Source organism: Canis lupus, chromosome 5, assembly GCF_048164855.1.
Source record: "Canis lupus baileyi chromosome 5, mCanLup2.hap1, whole genome shotgun sequence".
Taxonomy (NCBI): domain Eukaryota; kingdom Metazoa; phylum Chordata; class Mammalia; order Carnivora; family Canidae; genus Canis; species Canis lupus.
In genome coordinates this window covers 70,012,235-70,029,791 of record NC_132842.1, presented here as the reverse complement: position 1 = coordinate 70,029,791, position 17,557 = coordinate 70,012,235, and the positions used below count along the sequence as shown (strand labels likewise).

At 43.8% G+C, this 17,557-nt stretch overlaps 1 protein-coding gene across 21 annotated transcripts in view; it reads right to left on the bottom strand.

Moving 5' to 3' along the window:
• Positions 1-17,557, bottom strand: part of SPOCD1 (SPOC domain containing 1) — a 77,024-nt gene that overhangs the window by 9,896 nt on the left and 49,571 nt on the right. For 14 of the 21 annotated variants that reach the window (XM_072827352.1, XM_072827351.1, XM_072827336.1 and 11 more), the window contains 8 exons: positions 6,667-6,708; positions 5,742-5,918; positions 5,245-5,286; positions 5,080-5,140; positions 4,691-4,781; positions 3,549-3,708; positions 3,324-3,440; positions 1,689-1,814 (listed from right to left, as the gene is read on the bottom strand). In XM_072827352.1, the coding sequence (XP_072683453.1) occupies positions 1,689-1,814; positions 3,324-3,440; positions 3,549-3,708; positions 4,691-4,781; positions 5,080-5,140; positions 5,245-5,286; positions 5,742-5,918; positions 6,667-6,708 (816 nt within the window). The remainder of the gene's footprint in view (positions 1-1,688; positions 1,815-3,323; positions 3,441-3,548; positions 3,709-4,690; positions 4,782-5,079; positions 5,141-5,244; positions 5,287-5,741; positions 5,919-6,666; positions 6,709-17,557) is intronic. The other 7 variants (XM_072827348.1, XM_072827350.1, XM_072827357.1 and 4 more) reach the window with 4 other exon arrangements.

Sequence of the window (17,557 nt, the reverse complement as noted above, 5' to 3'; positions counted from 1 at the left end):
AGAAAAGAAAGAAAAGAAATCTGGGAAATATAGAAAATATGAAAATTACCTAAATATCACTCCTCGTCCCAGCACTCAGAGACAGTGATGGGCATTCTGGGTATTCCCCGTAACGGTTTTCCTAACCACAGGGTTTGGGGGGTCCTTTGACTAGAACAGCTGGGATCAGATGTTCAACCTGTATTCTCACTGCATCCGTGCACCACAGCGGGGCCGTGCACGTTACACGGGCCTGTCCACTGGTGCGCTGACACTTGAGGCACTGCCTCGATTGCGGGACAGTGGGGTGGTTCCCACATTTTCACCACTGCAAACAGTGCTGAGGACATCCTCATGCAGAAAGTGTTTTTTGAGAATTTCAACTACGTCCTTGGGACAAGTTTTCAGCCCCAGACGGCAGAATCAGGGAGAAGGAACGTTTTTCTGAGACTTGATGCTCCGTGCCTAATCCCCCTTCTCCCTCTCAGTAGAGACTGCTTCAAACAGAAAACAAACCTGGCTTGAGGAAGATTTTAAAAGATCCTGAAACTCTTGCCTCCTAAACCACCTCCAGAGTAGCACCAAGGCACGAGCTTCAAGTCACTGCTCCCCCATGACCCACTACATGACCCTGGGCAAAGGGCTTCAGGTTCCTGATCCAGGACATGGGCTCCCCTACCTCGTAGGTCACGGTGGGATCTGAATGAGGCACTGTTGGTAAACAGTAAAGGGACACACAGCAGGTGCTCGAGGAAGGATGTTATTATGCTACTCTGCAACTCTCTCCCCAGTGGAGACTTCTTTCTGGGTCTTCTAGTTCCTCCATCTACAATTATGTTCAATGTACCGCTTGGTTTGGGTTGGGGACTCCCTTCCACACAGGCAGCCGTTCTGGTGCTTGGCCTGGATACCAGCTTGGAAAGGGTGAGGGCAGGGGAGCAGGGATTTTTGTCTTTCGTGCTCATTGTCATTTACCCAGTGAGCATGGCTCATGGGGTCCATCCGCACTGTCCATCCCGGACACATAGCTGATTAGAGTCAGGTGAACATCTGACCCAGGGAATACCTCAGCTAAGCCAGAGCAGCCTCCTGAGAGTGGCTGCAATAAGCCAAGGGGAGCTCCAATCGTCTGTGGGAGGCTGAGCTGATGATGAGCTCATTGATTTGAGGACTGCTGAGCCACCATGTCAGGCCACATGCAGGATGGAGGGGCGAAGGGGAAGAAGGAAGGAGCAGGATGGACATGAGGATGGAGCAGATCCCCAGCAATAAGAGGGGAGTGTAGCAACTGCCTTGGGCTCCAGGTGGTTCTGTGCAGCGCACATAGCATCCCTAACCCCCACCACCAAAGAGAGTAGGTCTGTATTGTTCACATCCAGAAGCAGTCACTGACTCAAACAGCATGGCCCTCCTGCTTCCCAACCGGAGATCTGTGGTGGACACAGAGATCTTGCTACCACTCATGTGGGGTGCCTTGGCAGCAGGCCAGAAGGAAGTGACTGGCACCAAGAAGGTGTGGACAGGCCAGGGCCAGGGTTCCGCCCCATGTCACCTGGACCCCCATGGTAATAGTCACCACTTTGTTCACGACAAAGAGCTTGAGACGCACAGTAGTCCAGTGACTTGCTCAAGGTCACCCAGCTGCTGAGGTGAGGAGTGGGACCCTGGGCACAAGCCCCCAACCCGAGCCAGGCCAGGCTGCCACTTACCACCAGATCCTCTAGGGTCAGCGTCTGGTCCACGTCCCGCAGGATCTCGACTTCACCCTTGTGAGTCAGCTTGAAGGCGGGGAGGCTGCACAGCTCCTTCTGCTGCTGCTCAATGATTTCCAGGCCCTGGTAGGGCCCAGCAGCCCAAACTCAGCCGGGTCAGGGGGTCTCAAGCCCCCAGGAGCCCAAGCGCGTGCTTTCCTCCTGAGGCCCCTTTCCTGTGCCAACCTTTCCTCTTCCTTCATACTTCTGCTTCCACCACTCCCCTCACCTAACAAGCCCCATGCCCTACTGCTCCATATTCTACTCATTCACCCTCCAAACTCAAGACCTGCCTCCTCCAGCAAGCCTTCCTGAACTTCACCTTCTCCCACAAGCCATTTCCGCCTCTGACTGCACCCCAGCCTCTGTCCTGGGAAGGATAAGGTGGAGTCGAAAGAGTGCAGGCTCTGGAGCATCAGTTGGGTTGTTACTAGAGACCCCCAAGGTAGTGTGGCCTTGCACAAGCACTTCACTGCTCTGAACCTCGGTTTATCTGTTCTCTAGAAATTCAATTAAGGGCATTAAATTAAACAGCAAATGTAGAATGCTTGGCTGGAGGCTGGCTCACAGTAAATGCTACCTGTCATTCTTATTGTTGATCAATGTCATCCTATCTGTAATGTTTCCTGGAAGCCTGGAGGAGGTCCCATCCTCTCTGGCAGGGCTGGCTTCATGAGTGTGGGCTCCTGCTGTTGTACAGGGCACCACACCTCACAGGGCCCCATGCTTTACACTGTCGCCACCTTGAAATTCTTAATAGTTGCTGAACAAAAGGCCACACATTTTTGTTTTGCACTGCCCCCACCAAGTTATGTAGCTGGTCCTGCTCCTGGTCCTCCACATGTCCCTGGACAGAAGCCCAGCCTATAGTGGACAGAGTCACCCAGTGGATTCTAGGTGAATCTAATCAGCCCAATGTCTTCCAGAACAGGGGCCTCAGCATGCCAACCCATCCCACTGGCCTATTCTTAGATTAGTCCCCTCTCTCTCATGGGCCACCAGCAAGCATTCCCCAAAGCTGGCTCAGTGCCCACACCTTCCCTGTCCCTGAGCAGGAAGGAGACACCCATGGACATGGGGTATACAGGGCCATAACTGTGGAGCATGAGGGCTATGGGGTCCTTCCCCCAGCCTGGGGGCAGTGAGAAGACTTCCAGTCTTTTGGAGGGCTTCTGAGGCTGAGATGGGAGTGGGGGCACCGCCGGGGGGGTTGTCTACCCCCATCAATGGTGGATGACAATCCTGGACTCCAGACTCCGGACCATCACGCCCAGTACCCCGCCCCACCCACAGCCCAGCTGCACAGAAAAGCAAGTGGACGATGACACCTCTCGGGGTTTCACCTCTCTACCAAGCTTTCCATCCCTAGTCCCTTTCACCCCCGCAGCTTCTTTTCCATTTTTTTGTGGAGAGAGTCTCTCTCTCTCTCTCCATGTGTGCCCGCTCTTTCCATTTCCTCCCATCTCTGTCTTGTGCTCCCCAGATCTCACTGCCCAGCCCCCTCACTCTGCTGTCTCTTCTGCTGCATCCTTGGGCCATCCCCTCCCTGTGTCCCTCCCCTGTCACCTATCCTGACCTGACCCAACAGCTCACCCTTTTTTCCTCCTGGTCCCGCCAGCAGGCCAGCTCTTGGGGCGCCAATTGGATTGAGCTCATCTGCACCAGGTCTTCGGGGGTGACATCTCCCCGAACCACTTTGAGAAATAGGTCCTGCAGGGGCAGGCATGGGGGCTGCACCACACTGCTTCAGAAGCCCCCACCCTAACAGGGCCTCAAGCCTCCAAGAGAGGGTCTGGCCTTGCCCCAAACCCAGCTCACTGGATTCCGGGGGTCACGCAGGTTGAACAGCAGGCTGCGGTACTTGGTCTTGTAGCGACAGCTGGTGGTTTGTGTCAGATTGAAGAGGGCTGTCTCGATGCCAGCAGCGATGCCCTCCACTGCCTCCTCACTCAGCACCAGGTCTGGGAGCTCCTGGAGGCTGTGGGGGTTAAGAGTGGAACCATGGCTCTGAGCCCATGAGGCGATTTAGGCTCTCTACCCGACGGGGAGAGTATGGAGCAGGATCTGGACCCCAATGGAGGGGTTTCCATTCTGCACATCCTCCTACATATACACATTTATTCTCACCCCAACTCTGTGAGGAGGTGATGTTATCATTCTCCATTACAGATGGGATGAGCAAGGCTCAGAGAATGTAAGGGGTTTGCCTACGGCCACATGATAATGACAAAGCAAGATCTGACTGCTCAGCCCAGGCTTTAGCCTTGGCCAGTGGAACTGTGATGGAGGAAGCCTGGGTGGGGGTGCAGTGGGGTGAGAAGGCAGGGGACAGAGCAGGGAACAGAGCCCTGCACCAGGTCGTGGGGGGTGACGTGTGTGGCTTTTTTTTTTTTTTTAAGATTTTACTTATTCATTCATGAGACACACACACACACACAGAGAGAGAGAGAGAGAGAGAGAGGCAGAGATACAGGCAGAGGGAGAAACAGGCTCCATGCAGGGAGCCTGACGTGGGACTCAATCCCGGGTCTCTAGGATCAGGCCCTGGGCTGAGGGCGGCCCTAAACCGCTGAGCCACTGGGGCTGCCCGATGTGTGTGGCTTTTGCCAAGTCCTACCATCTCTGAGCCTTGGTCTCACCATTGTAAATGAAAGCTCGGGGTTCAGATCTCTCAGATGCTCCCAGTGGAGTCTCACTGTGTCTGAAAGCATTTGCTGTGGGTGATGACCATTTGGACATGAGCAGCATTGGCAAAATGGGAGAGCATGACCTTGAAGCCAGAGAGACCCAGGTTCAAATGTCAGTTCTCCACCAGCTCACTGTGCTGGCAAAAGACTTTACAGCTACAAAATGGGGTTAGTCAGACATTCAGAAGCCCTGAGAACATGGCATGGGCCGGGGAGGTGAGCACGGCTCTCAGGATGTCACGGATGTCAGGGAAGTGGGGAATGAGACCTTACCGGCTCCGCAGCACCTCTTGCATGGCATGGACCACAGTGTTCCGTACCCCAACATCCAAGGATAGCTTCTCCTGTTGAGGCTGAAGCTGAGCTACAGAAAAGAGTCACAAATTCCCATGAGATGCAGCAGAGCAAGAGGAGGGGGTAACTCAATGCTGAGGGGTTTAGGCAGGCAACGGGGGGTCCCACCCTTAGGGACCTGAGATGTCTAGGATCCAGTCCCAGGCAGCTGGCAGCCCCCATCCCTCTGGGGAAGGACTGAAGGTGGTGGGAGTGGGGGATCAGAGGTGAGAGAAGAAAGAGTGCTAGCAGGGGCTGGGGCCAGAAGCTGGGCAGGAGGCCCTGACAGTCCCAAGCAGCCCCTGGAAGACAAGTCCACAGCCCCTCACCCGAGTCTTCTCCTCCATCTTGTTCACCAGGCTCCTCCTCTTCAGCCTTGACAGGGACAGACTGTGGGGAAGGGGAAACTGAAGCCATGATCTGGGAGCAGCTGCTCCCCCAATCACCTCCCCACCTTCTCCTTGAGCCATGCTGGGCAGGGAAGCAGCACTTACCCCAGGACACTCAGGCCAGGCCTCCTGAACAGGAGCTCCCTCCTGCCAGAGAAAGAGGATATGGGGGGGGGGGGGGGGTTGTCGCTGAGGGGAACGGAATGACTCCTCAGATGGCAAAAGAAGTCAGAGGCCACCAGGGGCCCATGCATCCCTGCTGAGGGAGGGGGCCAGAGGGCCTGACGATGGCAGGACATGCTGGTCAGCCAGGAACAAAGATCAGTGATTGCTCTTTCTCTGAATGCACTGGAAGCTCAGCCCCTGCCTTGCTCCAGTCACGCTCCTGAATTCAGGAGTACAGGACAAAGGACACACAGACACACATACCACCGCCCAGCCAGACAAGTGGCGGTCTAATCCTGTCTCTGGCTATCATGTTCTGTGTGACCATGAGCCAGTCACACCTGTGTAGTGGCAGTGACATCTCTGTGAGGCAGGTGTGAACGTGTGTCTCAGCAGGGATTATGTAACGCTGCCTGTGTGAAGAACCTGCTCCGTACCTGGCACCTGCTGGGGCCTTGGGCCATGGACCTTTCCTTCCTTCTGGGCCTCTGGACCAGTGATGCTAAGCTGACCTCCATCATGTTCTCCAGAACCTCCAGCTTTGGAGGCTGAGGCTCCCCTGCCTGGCCATGGCTGATGGCCCCCAGGAGGTGGATCACTGGCCCGGAACCAAGCTGCAGGGGTAGGAAAGCACTTCAGAACTGAGCAGCGAGGCCCTTCCCAGACCTCACTTCACCTGTACTTGTTTTAGTCTCTTTCCCCCAATGCACTGCAAGCAACATGAGGACAGAGAACTAGATGTCTTGGTCCCGCTTTATTCCCACTGCCTAGAATAGGCCTGACACAAAGTAGCATTCAAGAAATGTTTGCTGACTACATGGTCTCTGTGACAGGAGAGAAATCTGTCTTTATTCTCACCCTCTCATCTTCCCCTCTCACCCTCAGCCCTTTATAAGTATTTCAAGGTGCAGAGTGGTTTTTGGTCTTTTTGTGAGCTATAGAATCTATCCTCTTGCCCTTTTTGCTTTGGCTGCTGGGAAGCTCAGCATTAACTTTGTTGTACCTTTCCAGGATTGGCAGAGGGTGAGAGGTTATCACATCAAGATTTTCCCTTTTTTCTCCTTTCTCTCTTACTTTAAGGCTCCTCTCCAATTTCAAGTATGTTTTGATTCTTTTAATTTATTGCAAACCATGGGGAACTATTGTGAAAGTAGATGGGTCTGAAATCTAACCTTTGAGTGAATTGTCATGAATGGTGAGGTTCCAAGTTTGGGGGAAACTGGAAGTCCTAGGTTCAGCATCACAAGAAGTGGGGAGTACTACAGAGCAGGCCAGAGGGGCTTCTGATGTGAACGACCCCTCCCACCCCACCAGACCTGAGGACGGGGAGGAGGAAGAGCAGTAATAAAAGCAAAAACCTACGTAACACACGTGCTTCACCCCATGGGGCATTTTCATTTCCTCCTTGGAGAGAAAGGATGTAGAGATTAGGATTCAGAGGGCCAGTGACCCCACTGTAGGGAGTTCACAAGAAGACACTCACACAAAAGAGAAAGATGTTCAGTGTTCATGGGATTGGCAAAGACAAACAAACAAACAAAACCAAACCCACAAAAAGCAAATGAGTACCCTCCAATGTTCATCAAAGAGGAAATGGTTAATAAACCGTGACATATCATACTGTGGATTCTAACTGGCCACTAAAAAGAGTCATAATAAAAATTATCATTCATCAGAGGCTTATACAGTAGCTGCCCCTGAAGGAAGAAACACATCATACATGATCTTATTAAGGCCTCAGATCAACACCATGAGGTATATACTATTTCTACCCCCATTTTACAGATGAGGAAAACAGGGTCAGAGAGGATCTGAAAAATCCCACAGCTACTAAGGAGCAGAGCTAGGATTTGAACATACTTCCATCTGACTCAAGACCAGGCGCTGAACTGCGGGCTATATAGACAACACGGACAGATGTGGAAAGATTCATGGAAAGATGTCAAGGCTTATTATTTGGAGGGAAAAAAATAGGTTACAGAGCAGTATGTTGCATAAGCCCATTTATGTAAATATATATTTATAGACGTGTAATGGAGGTTATCTCTGGGGAATGAAATTCCAGAGGGACTTTCACTTTCTGCTTGTAGGCACTTGGGTATTTATGTTATTCAAAATGAGCATGTATTTCTTTTATAATCAGAGACATATTCTTTAAATTACAAAACAAGTTTAGAACAATGTATGTAGTGTGCTGCCATTTGTGTTAAAAGAGAAAGAAATTTTAAATTTATTTGCTTGAATCTGCATCAAATATCTCTGGAAGTGTCCACAAACCTAAAAACAGAGGCTGCTGGTAAGAAAGGGACAGGGAGCTGGAATGGAGACTTTTCACTTTTTTTTTTTTTTTTTTTAAACCACGGGAATGAATCAGCCTTTCAAAAAAGTAAATTGAGGAAAGGGAAGAGGGGAGAAAATGGGACATCTGGGAAGGAAAGCAGGGAAGATATTTAAAATTGCCTTCCATGGGCACCTGGGTGGCTCAGTGGTTCAACATCTGCCTTTGGCTCAGGTCATGATCCTGGGGTCCTGGGATTGAGTCCCACATCAGGCTCCCTGCATGGAGCCTGCTTCTCCCTCTGCCTACGTCTCTGCCTCCCTCTCTATGTCTTTTATGAATAAATAAAATCTGAAAAAAAAAAAAAAAAAGAATTACCCTCCATGGCTGAAAACTTTCTGACAGGCCCCTGTCTGGGGGTGTCTACATCAGCGTTATGAGGCTGCAAAACAACAGGCAGCCGAACCTGACCAGCAAAGACTTTAGACGCTGGATTTATCAGACTAGAATACAAAATATGTGTAATGTGTTTAACAAAACAAAAGGATTCAAACGTATGAACGAGGGGCAAAACCATATTCAACTGTAACCAAGCAGCTCTGGTTGAGAACAAGCTTCTGGAAATAAAGAGAAGATAATAATCACTAAAATGTAAGACGTTAATATGTAGGTTTGATAGCGTATTAGACACAGCTGAATAAGTTGGAGAACGAGAAGACAGATTTTAAATCATCTGGAGTATTTGCAACACAGAGACTGTGAAACACAGTGAAAGAGACAGAAGGACAGAGGGAATAGGGACTAACTGATTAATTGATCGGACTGAAATGAAGTTCCAGGAGAGAGGAGAGAGAGCTGGGCAGAGGCAGGATTTGAAGATACATGGCTAAGACTTTTCCTGAATTGGTAAGAGGCAACAATTCACAGAAAGCTCGGCGAATCTCAAACAGGGTAAGTAAAAGTAAATCCACACCTTGACACAACATAGTGCAGCTGCCCAACACCAGTGAAGAGGAGAGCCTAAGAGCATAAAGAGAAAAAACAGCAGCTAACACTGCAATAGCACGAAATTGTGCCACCATGCTTCTGAATGTTTTACATTAGCTCATTTCATCCTCACCAAAACCCTGTAAACTAGGGACTGCTTCTCCATTTTACAGAAGAGGAAACTGAGGGTCACAGAGGCACAGAGAGGTTAATCAGCTTGCTCTGTGTCTCACAGCCACCAGACCAAAGAGCTGGGATTTAAATCCAGGCAGTCTGATTCTAGAGGCTACACCTTTAACCATGTGCTATAAATGCCTCTCGCCAAGACATTTTTAGTACAAAGAATGGCAATTAGACTAACAGCTAACTTCTTGACAGTCACAATGGAAGACAAAACATAGAAGAATAATATTTTTAACCTGCTTAAAGCAAATAACCATCAACTGGGGACCCAGACAAAATATTTTTTGAGAATGAAGATCAAACAAAGGTATCCTAGAGAAAACCAAGAGAATTATTATCCTTGATAATTTTATTTTTCTCAAGAAACGAAATGTTTAAAGGATGAACCTGAAGCAGCAGAAAGGAAAAATAATACCTGAGAGGAAAGCTGAGATGCAAGGAGGAATTTTGAGCAAAGAAAATAACAAATATGTTGTTAAATCTAAATGAACATTGATCATATGAAACTATAACAGTGTGTAATTGGGGGATTAAAAAATAAGATAGGATCAATTTACTAGATAATAATACATATATTAGAAAGGCACATTTAAAGCAATTAAATGTAATTAACTACATTTAATTGAAATATTCCAGGATCCCTATATCATTTCCAAGGCAGATAATGGTAGTAACTACCTTTAAACTTTGACAAGTTAGTATTCATTTTAAAATTTGCAAAATTGCCAACAAAAGAATATAAACAGAGCATAGAAAATTCCAAACTACTAGAGGAATAAAAAGGAATAAGAAAAAATAATCCATCTAAAGGGAGGCAATAAAAGGGAGAAAAGTATAGAAAAGGCAGTATATATATATATATATGCGCAAAGCACAAAAAAAGAGAGTAGGAATAAATTCAAATAAGTTAGTAGCTACAACAAATGAAAATGGACTAATCTTTGAGATAAATAAAAAAAAATCAGACCTTTAAAAAAGAAAACCCAATGAAAGGATATTTATAAGACCCATTTCTAAAATACAAAAATGCAAAAAAGAGTATGAGAAAAAATAGAATAATATGTAAACAGGCAAATACGAAGCAAAATAAATCTTTGTTGCTATTCTAATATCTGATAAAACAAATTTCAAGGAAAAAAATAACTAGGGGCAAAGACCTCACTACATAAAGACAAGCAGTTTCATCAGGAAGCTACCACAAGTCTAAACTTATAAACACCTAAAAAAAAAAAAAAACTTATAAACACCTAATAACATAAGAAATACAAAGCAAAAAATGACAAAACTACAAGGAAAAAGACTAACCCACCATTATAGCAAGAAATTCTTATGTATCTCCCTAACTGTTGATCTGTCTGATGGACAAAACAGTAAAGATCCAAAAAGATTTAATAAAAACAATTTATTTTTAAAATATTTTTTATTTTTTATTTTTATTTTTTTTAAGATTTTATTTATTTATTCATGAGAGACACAGAGAGAGAGGCAGAGACACAGGCAGAGGGAGAAGCAGGCTCCATGCAGGGAGCCTGACATGGGACCCGATCCGGGAACTCCAGGATCATACCCTGGGACGAAGGCAGGCGCCAAACCGCTGAGCCACCCAGGGATCCCCTAAAATCTTTTTAAAAGATTTTATTTATTTATTTGACAGAGAGTGAGAGAACACAAGCAGGGGGAGGGGCAGAGGAAGAAAGAGAAGCAGGCTCCCCACTGAGCAGGAAGCCTGACATGGGGCTCCATCCCAGGACCCCAGCAGGGATCATGACCTGAGCCCAGGGCAGACACTTAACTAACTGAGCCACCCAGGCACCCTTGATAAAAACAATTTAAAAATTTCACCTGTGCACATATATAGAACACTCTTCTTCACAAATAGATAACACATATTCTTTTCAAGGATACATGCGACAGATAAAATTAAGCACAGCCTGGACCATAAAGCAAATCTCAACAAATTTCAAAAGATTAGTACTTTTTTAGACCAGCACTGCCCAATAGAAGTATAAACATCAGCTTTGTACTTTCAAGCTTTTTGGTAGCCACAGGAAGAAAAAGGTAAAAAGAAACAAGTTAATTTTAGGGACACTTGGGTGGCTCAGTTGGTTGAGTGTCAGACTCATGATTTAGGCTCAGGTCATGATCTCAGGGTAGTGAGGTCAAGCCCTTCATTGGGCTCTACCCTGGGTGTGGAGCCTACTTAAGATTCTCTCCCTCCCTCTTCCTCTGCTCTAAAAAATTAACTTTATATTGTATTTAATTCAACATACCCAAAATATTACAATTTCAATATGTAATCAATATAAAAATCTATTAGACTTTTACATTTTTTTGGTACTGTCTTTACACTTACTCAATTTTGACCAGTTCAAATGCTCAAAAGATACAAGGGGCTAGTGGCCACCATATCAGACAACTCAGATAAAAACTGCATTCTCACACCACACTGATTAAGTTAGAAAGCAATAACAAAGAGAAAGAGAGAAAAAAAAGAAAAAAGCCTAGAGGAATAGGAATTAAGGAAAACATTTCTGAATAATGTGTAAATCAAAGAAAAATTGTAATAAATATTATGAAATATTAGTAACTGAATGATAAGAAACATTATGCATTAGAGTCTGTGTATGCAGTTAAGGTGATAATTACAGGTTCCTTTATAGCTTCAAATGACTTTATTAGAAAGGGAAAAGAGACAAAATTAATAAATTCAGCATAATTCTTAAGATTTTATAAAATAAGAAAATAAATTGAAAGAAAGATGACACTAAAAACAAACATACAATGGAGAGGATCAACAAAACCAAAAATCAGTTCTTTGAACAGCCTCAAAACATAGACAATATCTGGCAAGAATAAGGAAAAGAGGGATGATACGACTAGACCATATCTGGGATGAGTAATCACAAGTGCACTGATATTAAAAAGATAAGATGCTATCATAAAATGCTTTATGCCAACTTGCCAATAAATTTGAAAAACTCAGATTAAATGGATACATTTCTAGAAAAATACAACTCACCAAAATTGACTCAAAGAAAAATGAATAAACCTCTAGCCATAGAATGAATTAAATCAGTAAGAAAGGAGACCTCATCCCTAAAGAAAACACCAGTCCAGCCTCTTTGTTACCAGTGACTCTTCCAAAATGTTCAAAGAACAAATTATTCCAATCTTATACAAATTCCTGCAGCAAGCAGAAAAGGAGAAAACATTCCAATTCATTCTAGGAGGCAAAACCTGGACACCAAAACCTTATAAAGCAGATGAGAATAAATCATTTCAGGTCAATTAACTCATCAATAGAAATACAAAAAATCCAAGCCAAATATTATGAAAATGAATTCAGAAAATATGAAAAGAGATAACATGATCAAGTTAGGTTTATTCCAGAAATGCAAGACTGACTTAACATGAAAAAAAAAAAAAAAAACCCCAACTCATTAAATTTACAATTATAAATTAGAGAATAAAAACCACATTATTTAAAAAAAAAAAAAAAAAACCAAAACATTATCTCCCAAAATGCAGAAATTATATTTGGCCAAATGTACTGTCCTGTCCATTCAGAATAATGAGCAAACCAGCAATGGAGGGGAGCGTCCTTAACTTGATAAAGGGCATCCATGTAAAAATTTAGCAAACAGGGGCACCTAGGTGGCTCATTGGTTAAGCCTCTGACTTTGGCTCAGGTCATGACCTCAGGGTTCTGGGATCCAGCCCTGCCTAGGGCTCCATGCTCAGCGGGGAGTCTGCTTCCCCTGGCTCCTCCCCTACTTGTGTGCCAGCACTCTCTCAAATAAATAAATAAATAAATAAATAAATAAATAAAATAAACAAATAAATAAAATGAATAAAAATCTTGGGGAAAAAAAACAATCAAAACATAGCAAACATACTCTGGTGAAAAGGTGACCACATTCCCTAGAAAGTTCAAAACAATACAAGGGGCTCCCTCATCATCACTTCTATTCAACATTATACTAAAGGTCTTAGCTAGCACAAAGGAAAGAGGGCAGAGAATATGCAAAAATTGGAGAGGAGAGAAGAAAACTGTCATTATTTGCAAATGATATGACTGACACACAGAAAACAAAATTTCAATAGGTAAATTACATGAATTAATAAAAGAATCCAGCAGGATTCCTGCAAAATTAATTGCATTTTTATACACCAGCAAAAGTGAGAAACTGTAACTTCCCTCTCCCTCTGCCTGTCCCCCCGCCCCCGCACTCATGCTCTCTCTCTCTCTCTCTCTCATTTTTTTTTAAGATTTTATTTATTTATTCATGAGAGACAGAGAGAAGAAAGGCAGAGATGTAGGCAGAGACATGGGCAGAGGGAGAAGCAGGCTCCCCACAAGGAGCTCGATGCAGGACTCGATCCCAGGACCTTAGGATCACACCCTGAGCCAAAAGCATACACTCAACCACTGAGCCACCCAGGCATCCCCTTCTCTCTCTTTTAAATAAATAAATAAAATATTTTAAAAAATAGATTACAGAAAAAATAAGGAGAGAGAACCTAAAGGCTGAAAGCAACTTATTTTTTTTTTAAGACTTTATTTATTTATTCATGAGAGACACAGAGAGAGAGGCAGAGAGACAGGCAGAGGGAGAAGCAGGCTCCATACAGGGATCCCGATGTGGGACTCAATCCTGGGATTCCGGGATCACGCCCTGAGCCAAAGGCAGATGCTCAGCCACTAAGCCACCCAGGTGTCCTGGCTAAAAGCAGTTTAAAGGTATATCAACCTATTGCAATGTGTGCATTTTATTCAGATCTTGACTTTAAAAAGATAAAGTATAAAAAATATTTATCTTTATGAGACTATTAAAAATTTGGATATTGAATATTAGGTGATATTATTGGAACTATAATGTCAACTTTCAGGCAAAATAACAGATAGTACAGTTGGGTGATAAGTACAAGAAACTTCATGCCAGGGGCCAGCAATTTTCTTCTGTAGAGAATCAGAGAGAAAATATTTTAGGGTTGCTGGTTATATAGTCTCCATTAAAATCCCTCAACTCGGGATCCCTGGGTGGCGCAGCGGTTTGGCGCCTGCCTTTGGCCCAGGGCGCGATCCTGGAGACCCAGGATCGAATCCCACATCAGGCTCCCGGTGCATGGAGCCTGCTTCTCCCTCTGCCTGTGTCTCTGCCTCTCTCTCTCTCTCTCTCTGTGACTATCATAAATAAATAAAAATTAAAAAAAAAAAATTAAAAAAAAAAAAAAATAAAAAATAAAATCCCTCAACTCTGCCACTGGGGCATGAAATTAGCCATAGATAATATGTAAACAAATAGTTGTGTCTGTGTTCCAGTTTATTTACAAAATCAGGTGAGGTGGCCAACTCACAGGCCATAATTTGCCAACCCCTTCTTACAATGCAGTCTATTTTTACATATATTTGAAGTTTTCCATAACAAAAAGTTATATAGAGATATATAGTATTTAGGAATAAGTTGGAAAAAATATGTAAGATTTTTTTTATGGAGAAAATATAAAACTTTATTGAAAGACAATAAAGATCAAAATAAATGGAGGAATATACCATGTTCATGGATTGAACATGTTGTACAATACTTCACAAAGATATTAGTGCTCCTCAAAATGATTTACAGATTCAATACACATCCAGTCAAAAATCCCAACAGGTGTGTGTGTGTGTGTGTGTGTGTGTGTGTGTGGAAATTGACAAGCCGATTGTAATATTTATATGAAAGTGCAAAGGAATATAAAAGTAAAGATCCTCCCGAAAACAACAAAGATGGGAGACACCTTGCCAGATATCAAGAATTTTTAACAGCAAGCTACTATAACTAATACTCTATAGTATTAGTAAAGGGAAAGATTTCTGAACAGGATGAATACAGGGAGACCAAAAACTAATCCCATATACATTGCGACTTGGTTTGTGACAGATCTGGCACTGCATATAAATGAGGAAAGGCAGAATTTTCAGTAAATGGTGTTGGAACAATTGGGTATCCATATAAAAAAGATATAGTCCATATCATTCACAAAGATTAATTCTAGACACATTATAGACCTTACTGTGAAAGGCAAAACAACACAATATACAAAAACATCTTCATGACCTGGAGAAAGGAAAGGAATTTCTTAAAATATTTTTATTTTTTCAAGATTTTAAAGTAATCTCTACACCCAATATGGCACTTGAACTCACAAGCCTGAGATCAAGAGTCACACACTCCACCAAATTAGCCAGCTAGGTGCCCCTTAAAGATTTTTAAAAATACATAAATAAAATAATGGATAAATTAAGATACATTAACACTAAGAATTTCTCCAGCAATTCTACCTCTTTTCAATTCCACTTTGATTCAACTGCCACTTCTGGGCATAGTAGACACAAAAGAATTGAAAACATGGACTTGAACAGACATTCATACACCAATGTTCCTAGCAGCATTATTCACATTAGCTATAAAGTTAAAACAACCCAATGTCCACTGGCAGATAAACAAAGTGCATACAATGGAATATTAAGTAGCCTTAAAAAGGAATGGAATTCTGATGCATGCTACAACATGAACCTTGAAGACATCATGGTAAGTGAAATAAGCCAGTCACAAATGGACACATATTGTACAATTCCAGTTACATGAGGTAACAAGAATGGTCAACTTCATAGGGATAGAAAGAATAGCAGTTATCAAGGGTTGGGGGAAGAAGGGAATGGGGACTTACTGTTTAATGGATACAGAATTTCATTTTGGGAAGATGAAAAAAATTCTGGATGGTGGTGTTGGCTGCATGACAGTGTGAATGTACTTAATGCCACTGAACTATATACTTAAGGTTAAAATGGTAAATTTTATGTTATGCATATTTTACTACAATGAAATTTTTTTTAATAATTAGCAATTTCTACCCAACAGACACTGCAAGGCAAGCAAAAACATGTGCAACACTTTGAGAGAATATATTTGCAAAACATACAACAGACAAAGGAACAGGATCTAAAATATGTAAAGAGGGGCAGCCCGGGTGGCTCAGCAGTTTAGCGCCACCTTCAGTCCAGGGCGTGATCCTAGAGACCTGGGGATTGAGTCCCGTTGGGCTCCCTGCGTGGAGCCTGCTTCTCCCTCTGCCTGTGTCTCTGCCTCTTTCTCTCTCTGTGTGTCTCTCATAAGTAAATAAATAAAATCTTTAAAATAAATAAACAAATAAATAAAATATGTAAAGAACTCCTACAGATCAATAGTGAAAAGTTGAACAACCAAAACATTTTTTTGGCAAAAGACTTAACAGTAATGGCCAAAATGTATGCAAAGATTCTCCTCAGTAACAGCAAAATGAAAATAAAAATAAAAAATTAGGGGCACTTGGGTGGCTCAGTCAGTTTAGCATCTGACTTTGGCTCAGATCATGATCTTTGGGGTCCTGGGATCAAGTCCTGTGTTGGGCTCCCTACTCAGTGAGGAAACCCCCTCTGACTCTCCCTACCAGCTCTTGCATGTGTGTGCATGCATGCGCGCACACTCTCTCTCTCAAATAAATAAAATCTTTTTTTAAAAAAAGAAAAAAATCAAAACAACATTGAGAAACCACAGCATAGGGCATCCCTGGTGGCTCAGCGGTTTAGTGCCACCTTCAGCCTGGGGTGAGATCCTGGAGACCCGGGATCGAGTCCCACGTCAGGTTCCCTGCATGGAGCCTGCTTCTCCCTCTCCTTGTGTCTCTGCCTCTCTTTCTCTCTCTCTCTCTCTGACATGAATAAATAAATAAAATCTTAAAAAAAAAAAAGAAACCATAGCATATTCCCATTTTGGCATAAAGCGCAAGTGTTGGTGCAGGTGCAGAGCTACTGGGATTTATACACTGCTGGTCGGAGTATCTACTGTTTCAATCACTTTAAAAAAAACCAAAACAACTTCTGGCGTTTGTTTAAGTTGAAGTTCCATATACCCTATAGCCTAGCAATTCCTCTCCCAGGTATATTCCATGGAGATATTCATGTCTGGGTATATGTACCCAGACATATACATAAAGCTCTTCATCATAGCAGCACCAGATATAATAGCAAAATGCAAACAACCCAAATGTCTATATGGAGTCAATAAATAAATAAATTATGGCATACTCATGCAATGGGACACTGGCAGCACTTAGGATCTGTGTAATCTTTTTTAAAAATATTATTTATTTATTTATTTATTTATTTATTTATTTATTTATTTATTAATGAGAGACACAGAGAGGCAGAAACAGACTCCTCGACGAGCAGGGAGCCAGATGGGACTCAGTCCCAGGACCCCGGGATCACAAACTGAGCCGAAGCCAGACGCTCAACCACTGAGCCACCCAGGCATCCCAGGATCTGTATCATCTTGGGAAAATTACTTAGTATCTCTGTGCCTCAGTTTTCTTATCAGTAAAATGAGAATAATACCAGTATCTACCTCATAGTGCTGATGCAAGGGCCATTATTATTTAAGTTTCTTAGAACAGTGCCTGGGACCCAGCACATTCTCTCTGCAAACACTGATTTAAGATTCCTCAGCTCATGCCCTGAGAGATCCTCTCCTGATACTTGACCACACTTAAGTTTTTCCACTTGCATTCAAGCAATATTGTCCTTGCTGATGTCTCTCATCTCACTCCTCCCTCTCTAGACCCCATTCCACCTACTGCTCCACTCCTGTAACACTCTGAGCTACCTCCTGCCTCTGTACCTTTGCTCTCTTCCTGATATGTCCTTCCTACCTTCTCTGCTTGCTGAACAACCACTTCCTTTGCCCAAACCCAACTCAGACAGCCCCCTCCTCTGCCCTACCC